Source organism: Blennius ocellaris (genome assembly GCF_963422515.1).
Source record: "Blennius ocellaris genome assembly, chromosome: 11".
NCBI lineage: Eukaryota > Metazoa > Chordata > Actinopteri > Blenniiformes > Blenniidae > Blennius > Blennius ocellaris.
In genome coordinates this window covers 22,121,272-22,146,513 of record NC_137660.1, presented here as the reverse complement: position 1 = coordinate 22,146,513, position 25,242 = coordinate 22,121,272, and the positions used below count along the sequence as shown (strand labels likewise).

The following is a 25,242-nucleotide window of genomic DNA, read 5'->3' as shown; positions in this document are numbered from 1 at the left end:
GAGCTTGCGTTTAGTCTTTATCTATGGATTGTAATAAAATCATCTGCAGTTACACTGATCATTGTACTACTATTCTCAAACGCACATGACGACACGACACTCATGACACCAATGTTGTAAATTAATGCTTGTTTATTTAGGAAACAATCTATGCACATGGTTTTTCTTATACAGAGGAGGGGGTGCACCGTTCCTGGAGGTACTGCAATACCAGGTCGATGCGTGGAGTGGACGGAGCAAGCCCCTATTCCATCTCCCTGTTCCAAAAATCAATTTAATATATGGTCCCCGGGTAGGGGACGTATCAGATATTAAACTGATAAGAACAGATACTACACTTGATCTTAGCCAAAAGGCCGAGAAGCGATACCTACAATGGGTTCGAGGGGAGGGCCTGATCCTACGTCATGTCAACATAAGTACCGGTGTGACACTTACCGCACATTTATTTAATTCCTCGGACAAAAAAAACACAAAGTACAAACAATAAAGTCCGAGCGTTGCTGTTGTTCGTTGTTGATCCGATGTGTTTAATAACATTACAGAGGGTTTCATCCACGTTGGAGTCTGCTTCTATAGTCACGTGGGTCATCCTGGTCCAATCAAAAGCAGAGGAATAGAAATCAAGTTATTCCGTTCGATTCTCACTCCCTCGAAGAGGATTAACTTAATTCCACTCAACCGAATTATAAACTTTGTAAATAGTAATATAAAAGTATATATAGTTAGTATACTGACTATTTAACTCGGTCTGAGCCACGATTCACACATTAACATGTCCGTGTGGCAACATGGAACCAAACAATAGTTCCTACCACTCCAGCCGTAAGCTCGTCGCGCCTCCAGTGGAGGGGAGCGGTACTACACGCATCAGACTGCCACCCTGCACACTCATGACTTCACGTTGTAACGTTACGAAGCAAATATTAACTCCTGCTTCAAATATATCACCCAAAACTTGAATAAAACATAACATGGAGTAATTTGAACATGCGCATTGACCGAGAGCCATATTAATAGATTTACATTAATGTAGAAATAAAATTAAATGAGACATGCTTTGTTTGTAATTATTATCAGAGTTTGCATAACTGGAGCTGCTGTGTGATATGAGTGTATGCAAATCTAGTTTATAAAAAGTAATAACTTTTTATAAACTAGATTTGCATGGCAGTGATGTGAGCAGATAAGCTTAATTAGATTATAATGTGGATTTCAGTGGGATTTTCACATCAGTAATGATTCCAGACTGAATGTTTAAACTGAAAGCATATGTCATAAGTGTAATTAATAAAATACGATATTGTTCTTTGTCTGTCGATCAATGTTTTTTTTTTTTTTTTAATACAGCTTTGTCCAATTTGGGGTGAAGGACCTGAATGCAGTTTACCACAGGCAAAAGCTAGTAGTAGTTCATTACACTTCCTTGAATTGTGTAAACACTGGAAATATCGTGAAGGCGAGAGTGAACAGACCCATAAGTCAATGCTGATATTTATTCATTTGACGATAAAAGCTGCAGAATCTTCTTCTCACATTTTTTTTTTTTTAACGTGGGATGTGACTTTTTTTTTTTTTTTTTCTTCTTCTGCTGCTGCGCTTTTTTGGTCAATCATTGCAAATCCCGCACGTAAATAAACACGCGATTAGGGAGGATCGATAGGGCAACGGGTAATCCTCGAGCTCCGGGTTTTATTTGTTCCTGCCTGACGGTTGGACTCGTCATATAAACCACGTGGAGTCGCTGCTCTGTCCTGTAAAGTCAGAGATGGTGGCCCGAAAGTTGCAGTGACCTTGTGTTTGTTTGCTCTCCTCCTCCTCCTCCTCCTCCTCCTCCTCCTCCTCCTCCTCTTCCTCCTCCTCCTCCATCGGGAGCTGCTTCACACGAGCCGAGTCAAAGCCTGGTCCGAGCTCCACAGCTGGCGGACGGACAGACACGATGAGACCCCCCGGCCTCTGGAGCTCCGTGCTGCTGGCCCTCTTCCTGCTGGGGCTCCATCACTCCGCCGCGTTCTGGATCATCAACGTGGTGTTCCCCCCCAACGCCAAAGCCAGGCCGCCGAGCAACAGCACTCCACCTCTCATCATCGGTGAGTGGGCCTGCGATCTTTAGGGGGAAAAAATAATACTGTACGTGATCACACAGTATAGTGTCAACTTGACAGAGTTAATCCAGTTTTATTTGATCGCAGTTGAATTCAACCCTTGAATAATTTTTTTCCTTCTCTTTCTAACTTGATATTTATTTATTTATTTATTTGTTCCTGTTATGTCATGCCATTTCACTATATATATATATATAATTTGTCATCCATACATGAACAAAAAGGAACAGAGAGAAGATTAATCTTGTGTTCTCTGTTCCTATTAGCACTTTACAACAAAATCAAATCAATTCGATTCCCCATCATTCCACCCCGACTCCTCACCAGGTCACAGAACATAACAAAAACAGCATCCTTTTGTCTTACAGTTCTACAGTTACAGTCAATTTTTTTTCTCAATTCTTTTCATAGTCTCTCAGAATTTTCTCTTGGTACATTTTCTTAAATTTGTACAACACTTGAATAACATTTAAATTCCACACTTAAAGAGTTCCACAGTTTTACTCCATAAACAGATGGACATTTCTGTTTCAACGATGTCCGTGCAAACATGTTGTGAAAATTATGTTTTCTCCTCTGGCAAATGGTTTGTGCAACAAAATTATTTTGAACATCGTTTGGCAATTTTTTTTTTGTTTTGCTTTCCACATAATAATCAAAATTTGCTTGTGTGTTGAATTCATCTTGAACATACCCTAAATCATGGGTGTCAAACTTGCAACTCCTGTTTATTTATTTAATCCTTCAATTGCTAGACTTTTTTTTTTTTAAAGAGATGCCAACTATGGCCTCCAGCCTGGGCGCTGGAGCCGACCCCCCCTAGCTTTACTAATGGCTTATAGAGCAGGATACAATTCACCACTGATATATGTTGCCTCCAGTTTTGTTGATTCAATTAAAAATGGCTGTGATAACATGCGGAGGGTCACTGGAGCTCAGTCCAGTGGACCGTCCGCCGCCTCTGCGTGTCTTCATGGCTATCAGTTGAGGTCAAACACAGCAGGACTCTGCACATTTGACCCTCCGCTTCACTGTTTTTCCTCCGGCTTTATCTGGGTCACGCCACCACCACTTTTTAGGCACTAAACGTGAGTCGGTGATCCGTGATCGTGCGTCGCAGGAGCGGAGGAGGGTTTTATTTTTTTTCTTTAAAGGTCGTGAATTTGGACGTCGGCCAACCTTTGGTTGGAGGCGTCCCACAGTCTCACCACAGAAACTCATTATTGCCTCTTCATGTTGTCCGAATAATTCATGGTTCACTATATATATAAAAAAACAAAACAAAACTTCATCTGGTTTTATTAAAACAAGAGTAGGGGGGGAGGGGGTGTCATGCATTGTGCCTGTCTGTTTGGAATGTACTTTATTCCTTCTAGAAGCTCAGGAAGGACTTTTCACAGGTTTTTTTTTTACAGATATGAGAAATACAAAACATTCAATTGCGAGAGCAGCTTTACTGCACGTTAAGTTGTTTTGGTCACTTTCTCGAAATGACACAGAATAACCACACATTCAACTGTTCACAGTTTATTTTTTAGAGATAAAAGAATCAGAACAGAGGTGCTGGTGAAGTAACTTAGCTTATGTGACGTGACGGGTTTAGCAGTTTCTTTGTTCAGATTGTACAAACCGAACAAAACAACACCTGGTTCTCAAGGTATTCCGGTTGTTTCTTTCACCGATTGACATTTCTTACTTCTACGGTTCATTCTTTAAGTTTATTATGACATAATAATCATCATAACATCTCTTCTCATGAAATCTGCCAATATTTCTGAGACATATTTTCCATTTTTAAGACATACACATAAACTCTAGCATCAAAAAACAAAGCAGAAACTGTAATATGGCAGTTTATGTGTAATGAAATCATGAATATTAATGAAATCTTCCGTTCAGTTCACATTTTTTGAGATGTTGTGTAAAACGTGAGTTTACAAGTTAAATCATTAGTGTATGAGCAAAAAAAAACCACATTATAATAATGTAGAAAAAGTACTACAGACATATCTGCGGCACTAAAAAGACACATTTGCTGCGACTTAAAGTGTTCATAAATAAAAAAAATTCCCAAAACAACCGTTGAATTAGTCCAACATTTTCTGCGAAAAATATTCTTGCAAATTTTTCTGTCGTTACGAGGAACTCGGCAGGACATTTTCTCCTGCGACCGCGTCTGACTCAGTGTTTACAGTGAAAAGTTCATCGTCCAGATAGTGACACAGTGTACCGCACAGGAGAATCACGAGAGGAACGCACCGGCGGAGGGAGATTTTGACCCAACGTCACGTGCCAATTCGGTAAAAAGTGACTAACGGTTGAGTCATATTTGTAAACATCTGATGGAACACTACATGGCACATTTTATGTAACCTGGTCCTCTGTACTACGATACAATCTGCAATGAAAAGTGATGTCTACTGGGGATAATTGGACTAAAGTTGTGTAGCTGATGTCAAAGTATCCAGATGTTTATGGCAGACTAACACACAAATTCCAATTCAATCCAATATATCTACATTTATGAAGCATCTGACCCGATGGGATGGGCAGGTTAGTAAAGGTGGGGCAGTTCAGACATATATCTATATCTATATCTATATCTATATCTATATCTATATCTATATCTATGTCTATGTCTATATCTATATCATCTATATCTATATCTATATCTATATCTATACATATATATCTATATCTATCTATCTATCTATCTATCTATCTATCTATCTATCTATCTATATACATATATATATATAGATATAGGTATGTATGTATGTATATATATATATATATATATATATACACATAGATATAGATATAGGTAGATATATATATATATATATATATATATATATATATATATATATATGTATCTATCTATCTATCTATCAATCTATCTATCTATCTATCTATATACATATATATAGATATAGATATAGGTAGATAGATAGATAGATAGATAGATAGATAGATCGATAGATAGATTGATAGATATAGATATAGATATAGACATAGATATAGATATAGATATAGATATAGATATAGATATAGATATAGATATAGATATATAGAATGGGAGAGGACCCAAAACGGAACCTTGTGGAACCCCACAAGAGAGGGAATTGGTGGCCGACTCAGTTGCCAAGGCCGACGCAGAAAGTTTGATCTGCCAAGTAACCATTCCAATTTTTTTTTTTCTAATTCAAAGTGTTCCAAATGTCATAATTTGCTGCATTTTGTTTACACCCCCCCCAAACATTCCTTAAACTCTTGCTCAGTTTTTAAATGTTACCGTTTTTTTCTGTGTTCGCTTTTGTTTCGACTGAAGTGATCTGACGGGACGTTTTGTTCGTGTTCTTGTGTGTCCAGTACCAGGGAGCCTCGGCAACCGTCTGGAGGCCAAGCTGGACAAGCCGACGCTGGTCCACTGGTTGTGCTACAAGAAAACAGCGCACTGGTTCCCCCTGTGGATCGACCTCAACATGTTCATGCCTATCGGGGTGGACTGCTGGATCGATAACATAAGGTTTTATACACACGCACACGCACACGCACACACACACGCACACGCACACACACACACACACACACACACACACACACACACACACACACACACACACACACACACACACACACACACACACACACACACACACACACACACAGTGCGATTATTCCCGATTGATTCATATGAATAGTGTGACAAAAGTGCTGTTGAAGAGCAAGAGAAAAAAAATCACCGTTATTTGAAAGAGCAGGACTCAAAGCACAGATATTTGTCGTCTACTTGAAAGTTTGTATTTACTGCAAATCATATTGTCATTGTAATACTAAACATTATTGCACGTTCACCTGCTCCTGTGCGGCCCTGATTTAAAACCATTTAGCCTTTTTTCCCTGTTAACTTGACAGTTTAATTTTATTTAGTTTTCCCTTTGAATTCAGTAGTTACAAATTTCATCTCGCAACACAATTAACAGCGTCACCCCTAATTTAGTTTCTTTTATAAGGTAAATTCAGAAAATCAAATAAAAAAAAACAAAAAAACAATTGGTCCGTCATCACCACATGGAACAACTTCTCCTGGCAGGACAAAATATTTCTCTACTTCTACTTCCAGGTATTAATGAATGTGTTTTTTTGTTTTTTTTCTTCCCCCCCAAAAAACTCAACGATACGAACACTCCTGTGCTTCCAGACTTGTTTATAACCGGACGACTCGGCGGTCTTCCAACTCCCCGGGAGTCGAGGTTCGGGTGCCAGGATTTGGGCAAACCTATCCCATAGAGTTTCTTGACCAAAACAAGCTGGCTGGTGAGAAACATCCGGCTTTCTGCAGCTCCATTTTTTAAATTTATTTTTGTCAATATCTCAGACTTCCGTAATAAAATGTCCAGTCGGACCGAGAATTGTCTTTGCGCTGATTCAGCCCGCTGCTTTGCTCCTGTGCAGGTTATTTCCACACAATGGTGCAACACCTGGTTCAAGCTGGGTACGTTCGAAATGAGACGGTCCGCGGAGCACCGTACGACTGGAGATTAACCCCGAGTAAGTCGCAAGACGGGCCCCGAGTACATCCACTTATACAGCAACACTTTGATTTATCAAGAGCTTTGAGCTGTGTGTCTATCACACAAGTATCAGCCACATTTCTATCTTGAATTATAATTCAAAGAATGAAGCATAGTTGCACATAGTCTTTTTGCATGCGTGTGTGTGATGGCAGTTGTGCACCTTAATCTGTCACCACATACACATTATGAGGATTTATGGGAATATGACAGTCAAAATCCATTTAGTTTAAATCGTCACGTTTTGCAGTGAAAACGTCGTTGAATCTTCATGTCAGACAACAAGTCGTCATGTCTCACTGTCTGTGAAAACTGTCTTCTAGCTCCTGGTAAACTATATAATGACATTGGTGTTCTAAATGTAAATATGATGTCAGAGAGAGTTATATGTCACAAGTATTTTTTTTTGTCACTCTCTAGAGTTCTTTGAAAATTGCGTTTTGTTGTTAATTTTATATTTGTATCTTTGTTTTCTGTTACTTTAGTATATTTAAATGACTTACTGTTCATAAGTTAAGCTTTTTGTCTCTGGATTGTCCCTTTTATTTGTCTTGCGAATGCAAAGTTTATAGAAACCCACCCCCCCGCCTCGTGAAAGCACTCCCTTGTCTTTGTGTCCGCCTCAGATGAAAACACAAAGTATTTAAAGAAGCTGCAGGACCTGGTGGAGGAAATGTACGAGCAATACCAGAAGCCCGTTTACCTCCTGGGCCACAGCATGGGATGCCAATACGTCCTGTATTTCCTCAACCACCAGCCGCAGGCCTGGAAGGACAAGTACATCAAGGGCTTCATTTCTCTGGGAGCACCGTGGGGGGGCGCCGTGAAAGCACTGAGAGTCCTGGCTTCAGGTTGGACAAAGCTGTTAACGTTTAACCAGTCTGGCCATTCAAGCACGTGAAGCAACTTTTAACCCGAACCCTCTGGTGCTTTTTTTTTGGACGACTTCAGGTGAAAATGATGGCATACCGATGATTTCCAACATTAAAATCCGCGAGGAGCAGAGGATGGTGACGACCAACCCCTGGATGCTGCCGTCCGAGAGCGCCTGGCCCAAAGATCACGTCTTCGTCTCCACGCCCACCTTCAACTACACCACCGGGGACTACCAGCGCTTCTTCACCGACATCAACTTTGAGGACGGCTGGTAACTGAAAGCTTTTTTTTTTTTATGTTAACAAAGCATTCAGCTGCACTCAGAACATCTCAGTGTGTATTTATTTATTTATTTATTTATTTATTTATTTATTTATTTATTTATTTATTTATTTATTTATTTATTTATTTATTTATTTATTTATTTATATTTTACCCTTGACCTGATTATTATATGTTGGTAATTCTTTGCAAATCAAAGCATTAAAAAAAAAAGGAGAGCAGGTAGGTAACACTAGAGGGAGCTCACATGCTGCTGGTGGGACATGAGATGCAGCTTGATCATCAATTCTGCAAGTCGAGTGTTTTTATCCTCTCAAGAATATACCACAGAGACGCTGATGCGTGCCGTTATCGAGTAAAACCGATAACCATGATGCCTTGCTTCCTGCTCTCCAAAGATCGTATGTCACGCGTCCATTTTTACTCCAGAATTCAGCTTCTTCTGCACATGTGCTGACGCCACGTCATGAAACCACTGCGTTGGCCCCCCTGTGTGTTTCAGGATCAATTTTAAGCTCCTTTAATCAGTTTCCATGGTCTTCTTATCTTCACTTTCTTATCAGCCAGACTTGCTTTTCTCTTACGAACCCCGCGAACCCTGAGCTGCTCTGGCTCCGGCCTTTTAGTTCTTCCAAAAGTGAAAACTAAAAAAACAGATGGGCAGCTCTCCAACATTATACCCTATGTTTATAAAACAAACTCAAGACCCACTTTTTTTTAATTTGGTGTTGATTTTGTCTTCTGAATTTTACTAATGTAATTTTAATGCCAGTCTTTTTTTGCAAATTAAATTGTACTTAATGTTTTTTTTTATGTATTTTTATGTGCATATACATCTAAATGTATACAATAATACATTTGGGTGTGTTATTAATACAGTTTTAATATTATAGTCTATGTTTTCAAGTGACATGTCTATCTGTGTTGTTTGTTGCTACTTGTGTTATATACCACAATTTTTAAGATTATATTATTTGTCTTAATGTTTTTTTTTTCATTATTCATGTCATTTATGTCATTGTTTTTATTATTTGTTTATCTTTGAGTCACAAGGGGCTGAAACAGGACAAATACAGATAGACAGAGAGGCTAAAATTTTAGATCAATTCAGAGTTAACGCCCCTATAAAATCCACACAGGCATAAGAAGATCCTGCAAACTCCACTCCCTTGTTGCTGAGGCACAACTTTTAAAAAAATCACTGAAACTTTAACTACTACAACAAATAAATTCACAATAAATTAGAAGAGTTTTGGACCAGAATCTGTGGACACTGGCAACATGCAGGGTAGAAATGTCTCTGTTCAATATATAATTTTTTTTTTTATTAAACATTGTTTAAAAAAAAAGAAGTAATGCACACAGTAAAGCTCTTTGTTCTCTTGACGGTAACAGGTACATGTGGGAGGACACTAAGAACCTCACCAGTGACCTCCACCCGCCCGGTGTGGAGATGTGGTGCATGTACGGCGTGGGACTTCCAACTATCGTGAGGTACATTTACGACGAGGAGTTCCCCAACGGGGACCCCGTGGACTTTATCTACGCCGACGGGGACGACACGGTGGACAGCTTCAGCATGGGCCTTTGCAAACGATGGTCTGGGCAGCAGAAGCAGGCCGTCCACGTGACGGAGTACCGAGGTCTGGCCCACCTGGATATTGTGTTTCATGAGAAGGTGCTCGAACAAATCCAGAACATCTTGGAGGGCAACTCTGACACACCCGAAGAAGTGGAAGTTAGATTTTAAACTTGATAGCAGGTTTTTTTTTTTAATTATTTTATTTTAAAACAAGCATTTAGTTAAATAGGAATTTTTTTTTGGGAGAGTTTCGTCTCGAGTCTGTTTGTCAAGGATAAAACGTGTGGCCTCGTCTTGGATCAAGAACGAGCCTGATGTGCAACAGCTCTCGATCGATATGGACTGGGGGGGGACTCTAACCCTGACCCTCTTATCTAAACTCAAGGCTGATGACTTGACACTGTGGCTTTGACCCTACTTTGTTTATTTCTATTGTATACAAGGCTGTGTTTTTAGCTGTTTCTGCCTTTATTTGTTTGTTGTTTTTTTTGTGTGCTAGTCTTTACAAATGCATAATACAATATATACAAACATAGCAGGCAGCATTTATTTAATGCATCAGTCTGCATTGTTGTGTCACATTGTCTTTGATAGACAATGAATAACTAATCACATGATTAATATTATAAAGGTACCGGTACATGTTATTTGTGCATAGCACACGTTTTATTATGATCACGTGGACTAATATCTTTTTTTTGTGCCTTATGTATTTTTAAAAATGTGCTGAAAATGTTTTTGGAACAATTTCCATGAAATCACTCTTTAGTATTAACATTCTTTTTTAACGATGTGAAATGATAAGGATGTATGTACCATGTAGTTTTATAAATGTGAGAAATATTATTTTGGAATGTTTCCACTTAAAATAAAGCATCTAATGCCACGTTTGATCTTGAACTGTTGGGATCCGCAGCATTGCATTAATGAACTGTTCCCTTGCCACAAAGAAGCCAAACTGCAGCACTATGTCTTTTGCATACTTTTGTTTTCTTGAAACTCACGTGAGCGATCAGAAAACAGTCACAGCAAGCTGGGCATATTAAACTATGGCGATCTTGGTCAAGTTAATATGTGACATTGGTAACTCCACACTTTGGTTTGAAGCAGTGCAACAGCGATGCGATCCGAGGTGTGTTGGTAAATGTAATCCACCACCCATTTTACAAAAACAATGGAGCATTGTGTTTTCATGTGATTTTTAACCATATTTGGGATATTAGTCATACTTGTGAAGACATTTTGTAGGATCAGGTTGACAGGTTTGTTGAGTGTCTGGTAGAACTGAGAACATAGATCTCAGCAACAATCTGCAACCAAAAAGTCAGCAATATTCATAATTTATAATATCATCCTTCGTCCACAAAGAATATTATCCTCAACACATGATCACACAGAACAACGGCTTTGTAAGGCACATTGGTTACTGTGGAACCGTGTATTCAGCAGCAACATCTCACATGTTGGGAGATAAACATGAGCACGGAGCAACATGAGCTGACTACAGGTAGACAAACAATTACAGCTGTGATCTTGTTACTGCCAGCTAAACTGCAGCAACATAATACTAACTGAACATTATTGACACGGCAAACAGGAACTTACATTTCTGTGGATCGACACACGATTTAACCTTGGAATGAGCTGGTTTTTATGATGGACAGACTGACACTTATATGAACACTGAATACATATGATCTGGTTGTTCAGAAGAGCCATCGAGCAGTGAAAATTAAATATTACCCATCCACAACTACAATCAGTGTCAGAAAACATGCTCTTTTTGAGAATCAGCTTAGTGAGAACCCCAGTGAGCACGACTTGTTACTCGTTATGCAAGATTTCTGTAGTTGAGCTGAACCATGGCCGCTCGGCTGCAAACACAAAGTGGAAGACGATGTGATCCAGAAACTTTAAGCCACCACTGTCTTTGTTAGTGTGAGTCATGGATAAACATGACATAAATAAGTCTAGTCCTGAAAGATTTTCTTCAATTACAACTATTTGATTACATGCTTTAGTTTGGTTAGCAGGATAGCTGCTATTTGATGACATGAAATTGGAAGAAATGTACCTAAGAGTGCCAAACGTTACATTCATTAGCTGGTATACAGTATTTTATTTTCACTTTTAGTTTTTCCTTCAATTTGTTGGCAAATTGTTTCACTTGGATGAAAATATAAATCCAGTGACTGGGACGTGGATAATGGGAACTTATGAATCTGTCAGTCTGTCCATCATAAAAACCAGCTCATCCAAGGTTAAATTGTGTCTTGATTCACAGAAATGTAAGTTCTTGTTCGCCGTGTCAATAATGTTCAGTTACTATTATGTTGCTACAGTTTAACTGGCAGTAACAAGATCACAGCTGTAATTGTTTGTCTACCTGTAGTCAGCTTATGTTGCTCTGTGCTCATGTTTATCTCCCAACATGTGAGATGTTGCTGCTGAATACACGGTTCCACAGTAACCAATGTGCTTTACAAAGCCGTTGTTCTGTGTGGTCATGTGTTGAGGATAAAATTCTTTGTGGACAAAGGATGATATTATAAATTATGAATATTGCTGACTTTTTGATTGCAGAGTGTTGCTGAGATCTAATCGACATTTTCGGCCTCACTAGTAGTTCCAGTGGGCATCCTTGCTGTTACTAGTAGTACTAGTAAGATAAAACATACTACACTAGTACTACTAGTGGGAAATTTAGCGCTACTAATAGGGTCTCGGCGGCTACTAGTGAGTGACACATGCCTACTAATTGGACTGAGTAGTGTTACTGGTGCAGCACAGTGGTTTACTCGTGAGGTTTTGCACTAGTTGGTCAAAAGTGGCACGAGTAGTGGAAAAACCATTGCTAGTAAGACACAGTCATTCTACTAGTGTGCCCTAGTTGTTTTACTAGTGCACAGTATTGTCTTACTAGTGAGGACAAAGAGCTTACTAGTATATGGACCTTGGATGTCAAGGATGTCAATAAAAGGCTCAAGCGGCTTTCCATAAACAGGGTAAAGCACATTACAACTTAAACCCACTGCACTTACTGCTTGTTGTATCAAAGAATTGACTGAATGGTTTTGGACAAAAATACTTCTCAGATGTACTCAGAGATTATACAAACCTGAGGTCCTCAGCAACAGGTTTAGTAGTGTTGTATAAGGTTGATTGTACTCATAGATCACTTATATTACAGCAATGTATATATTTATATTAATATACTGCTTATTTTATCTGAATTTCTCTACTTGTATCTTGTCTGTCCATTAATATAAAGTGTATATAGCGTGTGTGTGTGTGCGCGCGCGTTCATGAAGCAATCTCTGCTCGATGAGTTCGTCAATCCATTATTGTGGCCTGTGCATGTGAGAACTTGCGTTGCCGGATCTGTTGCTCTGTGCTCGGCACCGCGTGACCAACGTTGTTTGGGTGTTGATGTTTTTTTTTTTTAGGAGGAAATAATGGGAGGCATTTAAGAAGCCGTTGGACTTACTTTGGCTTCACATGTGCGCACGCTGACGATGATCAGCTGGCTATGAGACATCGGGCGTCATGGCGGGTTGGCACCGGTTGAACGCCTTCTCTGTGGGTTTGTTGTTGTTGTTGTTGCTGCTGTCGGCTCAGAGCAGCGCAAAACCTCTGGAGAAATTTGCCGGAGACAAGTCCTGTCAGTCGCCGAGACCTCCCGTCGTCCTCAGTAAGTGTTCCACTCCATTTTCACTGTTTTGTCTCCACTTTACTCGCACTCTCATCCAGCTAGCTACAGTCACCACAGGCCAGACTCCATTTAATATCTATCCCATTTACACTCTTTTACCTTGAAATTGCAACGACGTGAAGCGAAACGCAAAATGCGAACATTTACAGACGTAAAAGCGACCCGTATTCAATACGGCTGTAATATATTTGTTCAATTTATTCATGTTTAATTTTTATTGTAACTTTTACTACATGTTTGGCCTGTTGGTTCACTGTGTTCCTCTGTGAAAACAAACATGTTCTCTCTAGATATTGCCCAATACTGTGTTGTATATGAAATCTAACTTAAACATTTCACATCAGTTTTTCTTATATGTACTGTGTAAAAGATTCAAAGCAGTTTGTGTCAATTCAAACCCATTAATGCAAAAATCCTTAAATTGACGTGTTTTTGAAGGTAGTTCAGTTAGACTTTGCCAATCAGAGGAATCCAGTGAATTGGGCAAATAAATGAACATAATCCTAGTAATGTCGACGTAATTGATCAGATTATGTATATATTTTAAGCACCATGTGTGCAAACGTACTATTAGTTGTGTTGGTGTAAGATTTAGGTGTATGAAGAGGGATTGTTTACAGTCCTAACCACCTCCTGATCATATGACTGAGCAGCACGATTTGACTCAGCAGCCAATTAAGTTCTCAGTAGAAAAGGGAGTTTGTCCTCAGACTGCTCTAGCCTGAAGGGTCATTCAAAGTCAGATCAGTTATTACAGAATTTATGAAACTTGTTATAAATTCAAACAAAAATGCTTGTCATTGCATTTAACTATTGTATGGATATTTAATTTTTCCAAGACGCCACATGAAAAACTAGGATTTCTACGGAGAGCTGAGCCATAAATTGACTTCGGTTTTTCTTCATTAAAAATGTATATTGGCTATTACCGGTAAGTAGTTGATAACATGGTTTCAATGAACTCTTACTCGTTTTCATTTGATCCATTAGGCATCATTGTCTCACAGCCAAAGCCAATTGACCAAAGCACTGAAGTGCTTTTATGCATTTGTCACATTGGGGCACAATGATCACTTACAACCCAGTTACATCCTAATACATTTGACACAATAACATACACTGATAACCTAAAATGACAACTCCGCATTCCAGTTCAGGCTATTGTGAAATGGCTGAAATCTTTGCAATTTCCTAATTAACACTGCGTTTCTCTTCACAGTGAAAAATTATGTGACCGAATAAGAAAAATGTATCATCATAGCTGTGGGGAAATTTGGAGCAATAGAGCATTGTTTTTGGAAGAACATTAACATTAAAAGTTCCTGTCATCACTGTGAATCAAATCACTATTTCAATGCAGGACAAAAAAAAAAAAATCACATGATTGCTTAATATTTTTCAGCCTTATTTAGATGATACATTCATTGAAAGGGTTTATGTTGCTTGTCATTATTAATGAGAAGGCGTTAATCACAATTTGATTCAGTTTCAGTTTGAGCACTTTCAGGCAATATGTGCTCTAAATTAATGTGTTACTGTAAATACCACTACTTTACTTACCGTCGCAATAGTGACTCATCACTGTATTCACAGCACCTTCGGCATATTCCTAGCTTTATGTAAACATTGCATTTTCCTTCTGTCCGCATTTTTGTTAATTTCAGCTGCTTCTTCTGAATATTGTTATTTTATAGATTCTATTATTTCAAGAACATAAGTTTTGCATGACTGCTGAAAATGGCATTCACTCACTGGAGCAGTTGAAAGTATTAACCTTTAATAATGGCATGTCGCCACAAAAAGACGGAAAATAAGTGTGTGCAGTGCACCACTAATCAACCTCCAGATTATAGCGCTTAAGGAGTGAATCATTGATTTCCAGGAGGGATCTATCTGCAAGTCCCAGAAGCAAAGATGCATCTTTTTTTTATATGAACTAGATTGTTCATCCATCTTCTTTTCTGCTTGGTCTTCATGTGGTCACTAAGGTGTTGTGTAGAGCAGACATCCCAAGTGTCCAAGACCTGGTCCCCCCAGCTCCTTTGTGTGGGGGACGTGAAGCCTAAAATGACTAACCGAGAGATATAATCCCAAAATTAAAAGTGAGGCTCCCCACTGTGTGTAGAAATCCCATTGTGGCTACCTGCATCTGTAACGTCACGATTCAAATAAGCTCGGCACAATTGCATATTTCCTGACTCTGAAGCGAGCTAAAAAAAAAAAAAAATGTCTCTTCAGAATAAACTATAGTAAAGTTTCCCATTTTGTTTGCCATGTTTTGAGTTGAGTGGAGTCTTATCTGTGTTTGAGGTTGCGGCCTCTGTCTGTCTCCGCAAGCTTGTGATAACGGTGTGCAACGATTTGACCTCCAGTGATCTGGAGTTGGAGTCGGGCTGTTGTTGTTGTGAGGAGGGGTCTGAGCTGTAAACCAAAGCACTCTGTTTACTGGTCGCTCTACCCCCCCCCCCCCCCCCCCCCCCCCCCCCCCAACTTTGATGGGGCCTGAATGGGATGTGATTGGCAGTAGACCAAATGTGGACCTAATCCGTCTGTCCAGCTTCAATACCGCTTTAATTAAAGTGGTGTCGGCACTTTTATTTCTAAAAGAAAATTCTCCTGTTTCCTGCTACATATATTATACCCTCCACTTGGATGGAAGATGGGACGTATAATGTCAAACACTTTTTGTGCGTTCAAATCTATTCGCTATTTTGTCACAAGACATGGTGAACCGAATCTTGTGACTGATTTCTGGATGATTTCCTCGGTAAGAAAGTCTGTGTACTTTGGGTTTTCCAGAGGTTACAATTTAATGCTACTTCTGTTACAAACCAAGTCCATACAGGCTGAGTGACACTGCAAGAGTTTGTGTTACAACAGTCAAATAAATGCTGCATTTATAGATAATATTGACTGTCTGGTGATTTCTTTCCATGTCGTCTACCTCTCTGACTGAAGGTCCTTTCTGTGACCTTTCACTTCCAGATTAACTCATACAATCAGCTGCACTTGTAAGTAAACAACAACAAAAGTCCCTCTGCAACTATGTATAGAGTGGGTTCATATAGGAAACTGATATAAAATTTAGTTGGACGTTGTGAAAATTGCATATTTTTCCTTTGTTGCAGAAGTTGATATTCATCATAATGGCTCATTCTGCAGATGAAAATCAAAGAATTATTACCCCCAAAAAAAATGTTGGAGAAAATTTCGATTTGAACTTTGTGATGGTGGTGACCTGTTGCTTTTTTTTTTCTGCAGTCCCGGGGGATCTCGGAAACCAGCTGGAGGCCAAGCTGGATAAACCCAGCGTGGTCCATTACATCTGTTACAAGAAGACCAACACCTTCTTCACACTGTGGCTCAACCTGGAGCTGCTGGTCCCTGTGGCCATCGACTGCTGGATAGACAACATCAGGTGGGCGCTTCTGTCCGACCTGAATCATCTCAGACATCGCTTTTTAAATGAAGGAGTCAAGTAGTAAAATGGACATTGAATCACTCAAACATAGAAGATTGGAGTAGTTTTGATGATATCTTGATCAGAGCATCTCTAAGACTGTATCTTTTCTATTATATACAGAATTAAGCCCGTGAAAGAATGCAGATCTAAAAGGAAAATCCAAATGCATTTTAAAGACTTCAAGTCAAGCTGATTTGTTCTCAAATGTTTTAAATATAGTTCAGCTCTGGTTTAAGAACATTTTTTTTTCATTTGCGCTTTTCTATAGATAGAAATTGCAGAAGTAAACCAAAGTTTCAGTTTTCATCTTACAACCTGTGTGACTGTTTATTGTCTTCACGTGCTCACTTCTCCTTCGCAAACCTCCAAAGGTTGCTCACATCTGCATGGGTTTCTTCACTCGGGGAAGTTGTTTTCACATACATACACACACACACACACATCATCGGACAGTGAAAACAGGAAGGGTGTGTGTGTGTGTGTGTCGCACACATCTTTTAGTCTCCCTATGAACTGTGTGTGTGTGCAGGTTAATATACAACAGGACCACACACTCCACCTCGTCCCCTCCCGGCGTGGACATCCGCGTCCCGGGGTTTGGACAGACGTACCCACTGGAGTACCTGGACCCCAGCAAACGCAGTGTGGGTGAGTGGAAGACCCCCCCGAGGAGCCTCAAGTGAATGTAAAAATGAGTCCTCGCGAAGAAACTTCAGTCAGTACTCACTCTTCAGCCCACGTGATGTGTATCAATGGTCTTCAAGGTTCAATGGTTTCCTCTTCACAATTTGTCAAAATTACTTAAAGGCAAAGCTCCTGCTTTTGTAGGTTGTATAGAGAATGTGTGTGTCTGGCAAGTCAGCGAGCGGGGGGTGGGAATGAGCTGAAAAGCAGCTGTAAATGATACGTTTGTGTCTTGCAGGCATGTATTTCTTCAGCATAGTCCAAGCAATGGAGGAGTGGGGCTACACCAGAGACGACGATGTCAGAGGCGCCCCGTATGATTGGAGGAAAGCCCCAAGTAAACGCACATGCCGAACCCGAACCCGAAACAGACTCCTTTGCGCTTTGTCCTGCAGCAGGACTTCTCACTGCAGCTCGGACACGTACACGCAAAAGTGAAAACAGCATTCATACAATACACCCACGAACACACACTGATCTGCATGCTGTAGCTTGTTACTCCACTCGTGTCTGCTTTTATTTCTGAGTGTGAGTGATCCACACCAATGGACGAAGGGAAAAGTAAGGACAGATTCAATCAAGTATTCTCACGAATATTTGTTGTTCTCGTTCCGTCCAGATGAGAATAAGGAGTATTTCGTGAGGCTGCAGCAGATGATTGAGGAGATGGCGCAGAAGGCCGGCGGGCCCGTGGTGCTCATCGCTCACAGCATGGGCAACATGTACACCCTGTACTTCCTCAACCAGCAGCCGCAGTCCTGGAAGGACAAATACGTCAAAGCTTTTGTCTCCCTGGGAGCGCCGTGGGGGGGCGTGGCCAAGACTCTCCGAGTCATTATTTCTGGTGAGTGGTTGTAGAGAAACAAGTTTGGGGAAACTTGAAAAAATGAAGAAAAGGAACAGAGCAAATAAATCCTCTGTGTCCCCTCAGGTGATAATAACCGCATCCCAGTGATAAGCCCGCTAAAGATTCGCTCTCAGCAGCGTACCGCCGTCTCCACCAACTGGCTGCTGCCCTACGCCAGCACCTGGCCCCAAGATCAGGTCCGTCCCCGCCTGCAGGACATCATCACAACAAGACTAACAACCAGCATTCAAAGCAGTTTTTTTTTTTTATTAAGCTGACGTGTTAGTGGATAGGATGTGGAGACCAGGACGGGATAACTGAGGGGAGACTTATAAACTTTTCATACGATTTGTACCAGACCCGGAATGGAATTTGCCTGAATAGCACATTTTAGCATCTATTTTATTTTATTTTGCCAGGAAAGTAATTCAGAACAGATTCAAATTTACAATGACAAGCTGGCAAAAGGCAAGACCGTTTTAAAGTGAAGGGGGAGATGCGAAAAGAGAGTATATAGTTCAGATTGAATATGCAAATACACTTATTAATAACAGTAAAATCAGACGATATACTTGAGCGTATAAGCAATCCAGCAGCAGGTCGTTACCAGGATTCGTAGTTTCCAGATGTTTGACAGGAGAATTGGAGGAAACTATTTTATTATTGTGGATTAAAAACCTCCTCTCCACTGCTAAACACCAGGAAATGTCCTCAGCAGTGAATGAAGATGCACTTTATTTTAGTTTTATTTAGCTATTTAAAGGAATATGGACTTTGTTTTTGTTAGCAGACACTATGTGTATATGTTTTACAAATGACAACAATAATTATGATTGATCTAACAAACAGAACTAACACTTTTGAAAGTTTTTTTTTGTGGTGCTGTTATGCTCATTCATTATTTTTTCTTCCTCTGGCTTGTACTTTGGTCTATTTCTGTAATATTTAGCAAAGAAAATCCTTTAAAAATGACACTCAAAATCAATTATGTTTTGCCTACAAGATTTTAGAGGGTCTGAAAAGGACGGGGGGGGGGGGGGGGGGGGATTTAGCCTGCAACATTCGAGTTGAAAGACAATCGGCTTTACCACCTGAACATTCACACGCCTTCTCAACAAAAACATGCCATCAAGGCACTTTTGGAAAAGAGTCAAACAAGTGACGAGAACCTTATTTTGGTTTTTTTCTTACAAATCTGTCCTCTAGGTTTTGGTCCAAACGACCCACTCCAACTACACCTTGCAGGACTACCAGCGCCTCTACAAAGACTTGGATTTCGAGGACGGCTGGCTCATGCGCCAGGACACTGAGTCGCTGGTGTCCGAGCTGAAGCCCCCCGGCGTGGCTCTGCACTGCCTGTACGGCACCGGCGTCCCCACGCCGTCGTCCTTCCAGTACGGCGACAAGTTCCCGGACGTGGAGCCCACGGTGGTGACCGGCGACGGGGACGGCACGGTAAACCTGCAGAGCTCCCTGCAGTGCAAGCGGTGGGTGGGCAGGCAGAAAGAGCCGGTGGCGCTGAAGGAGCTCCAGGACAACGAGCACGTGGACATGCTGACCAACTTCACCACGGTGGCGTACATCAAGAACGTGCTGTTCCCCCCGTGACGCCTCGCGCCCACACTTGACTCTCGGGAACGGGACGGGAAAACGGAGCCAACTGTCCCCATCCAACCTCTTAACTGCCGAACGTTTATCTGCTCATGCCACTTCAGCTGAGAAAAAAAAAAAAAACTATTGATATTTTATAAAATCACTGCAGACGTGAAATTAGTTGATTTTTTAAACCGTAATGTTTTATGTTGACCAAACCCCCCATTGGCCGTCAAAGAAGCCATTATTTTACCCACTGTGTCTATAATAAAGGACTTGTACAAGTCAAAAACCAGGGACTTCCTGTATGTGCCACTTTAATAACTCACATTGTTTATCATCTTTCACATGACACGATATTGGTGTGTTTCTCTATGAGACTGTTTTTGTAGTTTTGATTGTATTCTTCCGTTTTCTGCATGCTCACAAGCCTATGATTTAATTTCTATTGAATTGTGCCATCAATGTGATGGAGTACTTCATGTCAAGAAGGTCAAATGTATTATCTATTGTATTAATGGACGCCATGAGGCAGAGTTTAAAGTTCCTGAAAACACTAATGGGATGAAACAAATGCCAAAAAACTTGTAAGCGGGTAAATTTGATATTTTGTTTTGTTTTTAATTAAAAATAAAACAAAAAAAATGCTGTTTGTCTTTTGTGTAAAACTTTTCCAATATCAACTCAAGTTCACTTTGAGTGGGCATCAGGAGGACTCCTTTCTTTTAACTTTTGAGAAATAATCAGAAATAAGTGGACTGTAAGACATTTGACTTTTACTCAAGCCCCACCCCATAAATTATACAATAAAATTGATTGTGGAAAAAACAAGCGTGTAACAGTTACAGTAGCTACAGGCTGTATATAAAGACTTACCAGATATTTTAAAATGAAAGCATTGAACTAGAATTGGGCAGCGCTGCACACATTAAATTAATTCAAAGCTGCAAACTAAAGTAAACAGTGACCTTTGTCTTCATTAAGTGTTATATATCGACATTAATGTGGAGCGAAACCTTCATTGTAAGGGTCTAAAGCGATGGTAAACTGCTTCATCTGTGCATGTGGAAATGTAAACCATGAGGCTATCACAAACCTTAAGTATAAAAAAAACACTTTATTTATACAGTCAGTTCAATGTAAAAAATAAGAAAATACTTTAATTATTTTTGCGCGATTGTCTTTGTTCTAACAGCAGCAGGTATCAAAGGATTTCTTTGTCGCAGTGAAGACAGCTGAGAGGTGACGGTGAGTCGCTCTCTGGTGCAGTTGGTCTCAGTTTCACTCATGTAGACTGCAAAGGGAAGCGAAAAGTCTTGTTTCCCGTCCTGCAGCGCAGCTCCGAGCACTCCAACTTCAACTGAAAAGGCCCGTCTTCATGCTCGTCCACCAGGCTCTACAATCATTTTCACAAATAAACTTGAGTGGTGATAAATGTGGAAGGAAAACCACGATCATTTTCATGTATTCTTATCAAAGTCATTCCATTAAAGTAAATTAGGAATAAAAAATGTTTTGCAAGAGTTACACTGAGTGCGAGTCCCCGGCCGCTGTGAATGATTGTAAAACAGAGAGCACCGTGGTGTCAGTGTGGAGATTTAAAGTACACAGGCGAGATGATCATCGTACCTGCAGCTGCTGCAAACATTCCTTCATCTGCACCGAGGAGTCGCCGACACACCAGGCCAGACTCACGTGGAACGACGGATCCTGCAAGGGAATCGGGCAGCGGATTCATGAACCTTGACTCAAGTAATCCATGATGAAATCTCCGGCTGTGTTATGTAACCACCAAAAGAGTATTTGTACTTTGCAACTGTGCTTAAACTGACTTAAGTAGATTTAAAACGAAGTACCATTCATCCACATTGAAGCTGCACAACTTAATGAATTTAACAGCGATCAACGATCAAAACGCCTTAACCTCAACATATTTACATTTTAGATTGGTATGAATATACCGATTGAAACGCCAGCAATCCACATGCTTGTTTCACAGGTTAAACAGTTTGTGTGTGTTCAGGTTTGAGGATTACTGACCTCATAGAAAGTCTCCAGGCGAAACTCTGTCATCGTTTGGTCCACAAGCCGAACCAGCTCCAACAGCGGAGCGTGTCCAGTCCACACCTCCATCCCCAGGAAGGTCCTGGAAGGGGACAGACGTCAGCAGTCCACACTGAGCTCAGACCGACCCTCACAAACACAGACGGACTCCACTTGAAGTCCAATCAGTCGATCTTTAGGTCTACAACACATTTCTCACAATAAAAGTAACATGAGGTGCTTCATTACCAAAATTTGAAAATTAAACAGAAGAGCCACAGAGGACAAAGAATGAAGAATAAATACAAAGATGAAATAATTAAAACACTGAGACTTTCGATGAAATTGAGGGGGAAAAAAAGACTAAAACCAAGATAAAATTATTATTCAGCATGGTAAAATAAACAAATTAGACAATTAATTCATGAAAAAAAACAAAGTAAATATTTAAAGTAAGATTACATTTTTTTTTTTTTAAGTATTAAACATGAGTCAGATAAATAGTAAAGTATGTGGGTAAAAGATTCATAGATACGATCTATCCATCATGCCTACCTGTGGTCTTTTATTTAAACTATACATACAGTATATATTTTTCAAATGTTTTTCTTTCCATTTATAAAAAAAGGCTTCCACATATGAAAAGGAAAGACTGTCACTATAGTTTGCATTAACCTATCAAACTGGAAAAGTAAACATTCAAACGTTTAGTGAAAAATAAAAATCTGAACTTATGAGAAAAAGTCTTAAACCACAGATGGAGATGGATGCATAAAAAACTCAGATTGTTGAGCCGAGCCTATAAGAAGAAACCTGTTTTAATATGCATGTGACAACTAAGATTTCAGCACATTAGAGATGGGAGTCCAGAGGCATGAATAGTGAAAGAAACCTCAAGTTCAAACTGTTGTATCGTATGTACACAAACTTATTGGATTGAAGCTTTTATTCTGCCGCTTCCTGTTTACAAGGCTCTCCATCATGGTAACTTGCAGCCACAAGCCTGGAGTTTGTTAGTTTTCACATGGGATGCCTTTTTCTTTACAAATACAAATCCAAGCCCTCCAAACTGACGACTGCCCTCCTGAACATGCAGCCTGTAAAACTGGTCAGGTCGGGTTTTGACTGTACCTGGTCCTCTCTGCATTACAGTAGACCTTCAGCTTCCCCGCCAAGCACTGGAACCTGGCAACGAGAAATGCAAGGGCAAATTCTGACATCATTATCTCTCTTTTTAAACTTATTTTCCATTAAACAGAATATAGCAACAAAAAAAAAGAAAAGAAAAAGAAAAGAATAATCAGAATCAATTAAGCTCAAATAAGAGAATAAATGAATAAAACGAGGTGGAGACAGTATCCTCACGAACCTGTTCCACCTTCTACATAAACACTGATCACTCTCTACAACTTTATTCAAGATTTCTTTTCAATTTAAATGCAATACTTCCTAGAATACACACATGACCTGCAATATGTCTTGGGAGTCTAATTAAAAAAACGTCAACATTGATGCAAAGCAGTGCGTATCACAGAATCCAAGACATCTGTCCATACTTCTAACAGATGAAATTGTAAACCCACCGTCTGCAGCGTCCCAGGCCGGCCCTCAGGCTCTGCGTGAAGAGCTGGATCCAGTGATGTTTGAGCACCACCGTCTGAGACAGGCTGAGGTGGAACTCCTCCTGCGCAGTCAGAACCACACCCAGGGTCCCTGCCGTCTGGAGCAGCTCCCCCAAAAGCTCCGTGAAGTCCTCCTCGGGCTGGTCTGGTGACGGAGGGACAGAGATTACGCCACACAGTATGTAATGGTTCATTAAAAGTGACCTCAGTGATGGTTTGTACTGCCTCAGGACTCTAGCAGCAGTGGCTGCACTGGCAGAGGCGTGGCGATTAGTTGTGGACTTACATGGCAAATACACATAGGTGGCCCAGTTTCCTCTCTCGTGCTTGAAGGAGCGTATCCGTCCACCGTGAAGTGAGTCGTCTGCAGTCTGTGGCTCCTCATCATCTGGAAACATGGCCAACAGGCATCCGGGCACAGGAAGTCTACAGGAAACACAGTGACACGAACACATTAGCATTAGTTAACATTAGCTGCTGTCCTCAGGACAGAGATAACAAACAACACAAGTAACATGTTACATTTTTTTTTAATATATTTTCTCATCACATTCAGGGATAATTCACACACAGGACGCAGTTTATACTCAAACAGACCTGCTTCTAGACACCTCAGTTCTGGGTTTCTTCGTCGCAGGGAAATCATCTTCATACCCATAATCATCATCATCTTCCTCGTCCTGCTTCTTCTGAGGCAAACTTTTCTTCCTCTCAGCTTCACTTCCGGCCCCCGCATCCTCCTCCTCCGAGCTGCTGCTGCTGTAACCGACCAACATCTTCACCACATCACATCGTATAAACTCAAGTCCGGACTGGAAACGGCGTCGTTTAAACGTGTTAAATGTTATTATGCTTTAAGTACACAAACAGCGCGGGACTCCGCCATGTCTGGTGTGTAAACAACCTGTTGTAACCGTGTTAACGGTCCCTGTGCAACACAGCGCCATTGGTTACTTTGTTCCGCCTTTTGCCTTCAACCTGCGCCGTGGAGCTTTAAAAAAAACAAAAAAACAACGTTATTTATTTATTTTCTTTACTTACTGCAAATCAAATAAACTTCCAGAGAGACTTGTATCTTGAAAATACATGTGATAAATGTGAAAATCGTATAAAAGCGCGTCTTAATATTTAACCAGTTAAAATAAATATAGTCACTTTCCTAATCTTCAACAAAAGAAAGTTTCACTGATTCATTAAACCAACATTTTTCTGAGGTATTAAATTTGTTCACAGCAACTGCTTAAAATAGCCAAACCATGAAAGCTTCGTTGGTGGTTGTCTTCATTTCGAAGGTTATAGAACAAAATCAGTGTATAACAATTAACATATAACATAAAACGACTCTTTTGTTTGTAAATTTTGCAGACACATTCTGTTGTTCTTAATCAAGGAGATAGTTATGACAACGTATTGTAAAGTCATCAGGAATTCAGTGCAGATTCAATAAACTGTTTAATTATTTGCATTTGTGTTAGGTTGTTCATAACAATGAGAGTTTCCCGATTGTAATTCACAAGAATATTACAATTAATTCTTTTCCCCAGATTTCAAAACGACTGAAGCTCAGTGTGGGCTTAAATTAAAGTTGACAAATGCATTGTGTTAGCACAATGTCAATTTAACATAAGAATACTCCCACCTTCAAAGGAAAATCATGGTGAATTGAATGAAATAATTGGTGCAGTGGTTAGTGGCAAAACTGATAAAACTGAATAGAAGATGACTAGATGATTATTTATTATGACTAAATGACAAAACAGCCAAATAAAAGCAATTGCAGATTGTCCATGGCGCATAAAGTTTTAGTGTATTGATCATAATGCAAAGAAAAAGCAAAATTAATTGACTCATTATTG

The 25,242-nt window shown here is 40.0% G+C and overlaps 3 protein-coding genes across 3 annotated transcripts; 2 read left to right on the top strand and 1 right to left on the bottom strand.

The window, feature by feature from the left end:
• Positions 1–1,939: 1,939 nt before the first annotated feature.
• On the top strand, positions 1,940–9,590 carry lcat (lecithin-cholesterol acyltransferase; the record flags this gene model as incomplete). Its single annotated transcript, XM_080504766.1, has 7 exons — positions 1,940–2,090; positions 5,478–5,634; positions 6,310–6,425; positions 6,564–6,659; positions 7,309–7,533; positions 7,634–7,829; positions 9,236–9,590. The coding sequence occupies 7 exons, from the start codon at positions 1,940–1,942 to the stop codon at positions 9,588–9,590; spliced, it is 1,296 nt and encodes a 431-aa protein (XP_080360892.1).
• A 3,251-nt stretch (positions 9,591–12,841) lies between these two features.
• pla2g15 (phospholipase A2, group XV) lies at positions 12,842–20,350 on the top strand. The gene is made up of 7 exons (XM_080504207.1): positions 12,842–13,113; positions 16,396–16,552; positions 17,127–17,245; positions 17,520–17,618; positions 17,901–18,125; positions 18,213–18,325; positions 19,335–20,350. The coding sequence occupies exons 1-7, from the start codon at positions 12,969–12,971 to the stop codon at positions 19,734–19,736; spliced, it is 1,260 nt and encodes a 419-aa protein (XP_080360333.1). The 5' UTR covers positions 12,842–12,968; the 3' UTR covers positions 19,737–20,350.
• A 505-nt stretch (positions 20,351–20,855) lies between these two features.
• On the bottom strand, positions 20,856–24,214 carry usb1 (U6 snRNA biogenesis 1). The gene is made up of 7 exons (XM_080505486.1): positions 23,984–24,214; positions 23,673–23,812; positions 23,348–23,531; positions 22,896–22,949; positions 21,762–21,867; positions 21,351–21,431; positions 20,856–21,117 (listed from the first exon to the last, which is right to left on the bottom strand). The coding sequence occupies exons 1-7, from the start codon at positions 24,160–24,162 to the stop codon at positions 21,007–21,009; spliced, it is 855 nt and encodes a 284-aa protein (XP_080361612.1). The 5' UTR covers positions 24,163–24,214; the 3' UTR covers positions 20,856–21,006.
• Positions 24,215–25,242: the final 1,028 nt, after the last annotated feature.

Excerpts from the sequence above, each read along its gene's own strand:
- pla2g15 (XM_080504207.1), top strand. The coding sequence starts at position 12,969 with ATGGCGGGTTGGCACCGGTTGAACGCCTTCTCTGTGGGTTTGTTGTTG. Across the intron at positions 17,246-17,519 it reads CCCCAGCAAACGCAGTGTGG|GCATGTATTTCTTCAGCATA; the intron begins GTGAGTGGAAGA and ends TGTGTCTTGCAG. Across the intron at positions 18,126-18,212 it reads TCTCCGAGTCATTATTTCTG|GTGATAATAACCGCATCCCA; the intron begins GTGAGTGGTTGT and ends GTGTCCCCTCAG.
- usb1 (XM_080505486.1), bottom strand. The coding sequence starts at position 24,162 with ATGTTGGTCGGTTACAGCAGCAGCAGCTCGGAGGAGGAGGATGCGGGG. Across the intron at positions 23,813-23,983 it reads ACTGAGGTGTCTAGAAGCAG|ACTTCCTGTGCCCGGATGCC; the intron begins GTCTGTTTGAGT and ends TGTTTCCTGTAG. Across the intron at positions 21,118-21,350 it reads AATGTTTGCAGCAGCTGCAG|AGCCTGGTGGACGAGCATGA; the intron begins GTACGATGATCA and ends AAATGATTGTAG.